Source organism: Bison bison, unplaced genomic scaffold, assembly GCF_000754665.1.
Source record: "Bison bison bison isolate TAMUID 2011002044 unplaced genomic scaffold, Bison_UMD1.0 scf7180017864183, whole genome shotgun sequence".
Classification (NCBI taxonomy): domain Eukaryota; kingdom Metazoa; phylum Chordata; class Mammalia; order Artiodactyla; family Bovidae; genus Bison; species Bison bison.
Window position 1 is genome coordinate 1206523 of NW_011494755.1, and position 2848 is coordinate 1209370.

Sequence of the window (2848 nt, forward strand, 5' to 3'; positions counted from 1 at the left end):
TGTAGGATCTGGGAATGATTAACTGATGGTTATCTCAAATTTCTTAAAGAACATACTCAAAAAATTACTAATAGAGTTAAAACAACGTTTCAAGGAGATAGAGATAGAAATAGAAAGGACTCAAGAGAAAGAGACTCAATTTCTCTCTCTGTGTGATGGTAGTCTGTATAATGTTCCTCACTGCTTTATTTGTGAAATATAAGGGGAGAAATGTATGCCTTCCTCATGGTGAAAATAAATACAAGATTAAAAAAATTAAAGGATAAGATAGAAAAACAAGAAGATTTTAAAATCTAAATAAAAATGAACAATTAAGTATTATGGGATTTTTGTTAGCATTAGAAAGCTAAAACAATCAAAGAGAAATAAAACCAAGTAACTTAGTACCTCAAAGTTTTTTTTTTAAATTCTAAAATAAACATAATCAAAACTAAATAAAATTTAAAATTCAGAGGCTAATATGATAACAGTTACAGAGAAAAGAGATGTAATATTAAAGTAAACATTAAAGTCTAAGATGAAATTCTGAAGTGTGCAACTCAGATCAAGAAGAAATACGGACTTCCTTTATGGTCCAATGGTTGGGAATCTGACTTGCAGTGAAATGGACGTGGGTTCGATCTCTGATTGGGGAATAAAATCCCACATACCTGGGACAAACAAGCCCAGAAAGCCTGAGTGCTACAACTATTGAGACCATGAGCTCTGGAGTCCACATGCCATAACTAGAAAGTTCACGTGCTGCAATATCCCACATGCTGCAACTAAGATCCAACACAGCCAAATAAATAAATATTTTTAATAAAAGGAAGAAATAAAATGACAAGGGGGATTTTTTTCAAGATTGAAGGTTACAAACAGAGGAAAGAAATATAAACCCCAGATAAAAATCAAATGTAAAAACCATCTAAAAGATAGATTCACATTTCTTAAAACAGATTCCTCTTGGATTGGCAATGCATTAAATATTTCATGGATAGAGAGCCAATGGAACAGAGAAAAAGATATAGCTCTATTTTTATCAGTGGGTAATTTGACTCAGAAGTTATTTATATTTACACCTTTAAATATCAGGTATTTGGTTGTAAGACCAAAGCAGTTAGATCCCATGATTCAGAAGGTATATATATTAAAAAAAAAAAAAAAACTGCCAAAGCAGATATGTTGAAAGTAGAAAAGAATAATTTAATGCCTCCTAGTTGGATATGAGGGGCTTCCCAGGTGGCTCAGTGGTAAAGAATCCGTCCGCCAATGCAGAAGATGAGGGTTTGATCCCTGGCTCAGGAAGATCCCCTGGAGAAGAAAATGGCAACTCATTCATATTCTTGCCTAGAAAATCCCATATACTGAGGAGCCTGGTGGGCTACAGTCCACTGGGTTGCAAAAAAGTTGGAGAAGACTCAGTGACTAACCAACAAAATTAAATAATTGATTTCTACATTGTGATGACAAAAGTTACCTCTCCCTTTTCCATTTACTTATTAAAAACTTTTCTTCTCAGTAAGTGTTTTACTGCTTCCTTCACATCCTTGTTCCTGAGACTGTAGATTAAAGGATTAATCATAGGAGTCATCACGCCATAGAACACAGATACAAGTTTGTCAGTAGCATCCATGTCATCTGAATTAAGTGTCTCTTTAGACTTGGGCTTCATGTACATGAAGAGAATGGTTCCATAGAATATTATCACCACAGTCAAGTGGGCTGAGCAGGTAGAGAAGACTTTGCTTCTCCCCTCAGAAGAGTGAATTCTGAGGATGCTGATAATAATTAATGTGTAAGAGATAATGATTAACAATAACGGTGTCATTATGAATAAGGTTGTGGCCACAAGCATGATGAACTCGTTACCTGAGATATCAGCACAGGCCAATTTCATGACAGCCAGAATTTCACAGGTGAAATGATTGATGACATTATTCCTGCAGAAGGGCAATTGTACTACACACCCAGTTTGTACTGTAGAGTTGACAACTCCTACGATCCAGGAGCCAGCTGCCATGGGCACATAGGAACCCTTGCTCATGATGACAGAATATCTCAGAGGGTTGCAAATAGCCACATACCGGTCAAAGGCCATCATGCCCAGGAGCACACACTCTGTTGTCCCCATGGCCAAGCCAAGGAACATCTGCATAGCACAGCCAGAGAAGGAGATGGTCTTTTTTTCTGAAAGGAAGCTCACCAGCACGGGGGGAATGGAGACAGTGGTGTAGCAGATGTCCAGGAAGGAGAGGTTCCCCAGGAAGAAGTACATAGGGGTGTGAAGGTGGGAGTCTAAGATGCTAATGAGAATAAGGGTGCCATTTCCCAGAAGGATGACCACATACATTATTAAGACTACCACAAAAAAGAGTAGCTCAAGCCTTGGATAACCAGAAAGCCCCTTCAGAAAAAATTCCACCAGAATGGTTTGGTTTTCCCATTCCATTGTATGGTTTCTTTTTCACCTGTAATACATTAGAATATGTTAAGATAAAATATGTATTCTACTATGATTATATTCTACTATGTACCAATGTAGAAGTACCATATACTCATAGGAAGAAAAGAAAATATAAAAAGGAATAGACCAAAGAAAGAAGAAAAGAAATAAAGTGGGCCAAATAGAATAGAGAGGGGGAAGAAAAGAGAAACGAATGTATTTCAAGCTACAAGCAATATGCCATGTAATTTATTGAATCTCATCAAGGTTCTGGGAGAGAGGTATCATCATCCACATTTTACAATAAATAAATCAAAGCAAAAATATTAAGTAAACTTAATTAAAGGTAAATTTAGAGCAGAGGTAAGATTCAAACCCAAGTCTTCCTTGCTGAAGCCTGAGCTTTTGGTCATGTTTGTTACC

General features: G+C 36.6%; 1 protein-coding gene across 1 annotated transcript; it reads right to left on the reverse strand.

The window, feature by feature from the left end:
* Window positions 1-1474: 1474 nt before the first annotated feature.
* On the reverse strand, window positions 1475-2431 carry LOC104991145 (olfactory receptor 13C2). Its single transcript, XM_010843529.1, has one exon. The coding sequence runs from the start codon at window positions 2429-2431 to the stop codon at window positions 1475-1477; it is 957 nt and encodes a 318-aa protein (XP_010841831.1).
* Between the last annotated feature and the right edge of the window lie 417 nt (window positions 2432-2848).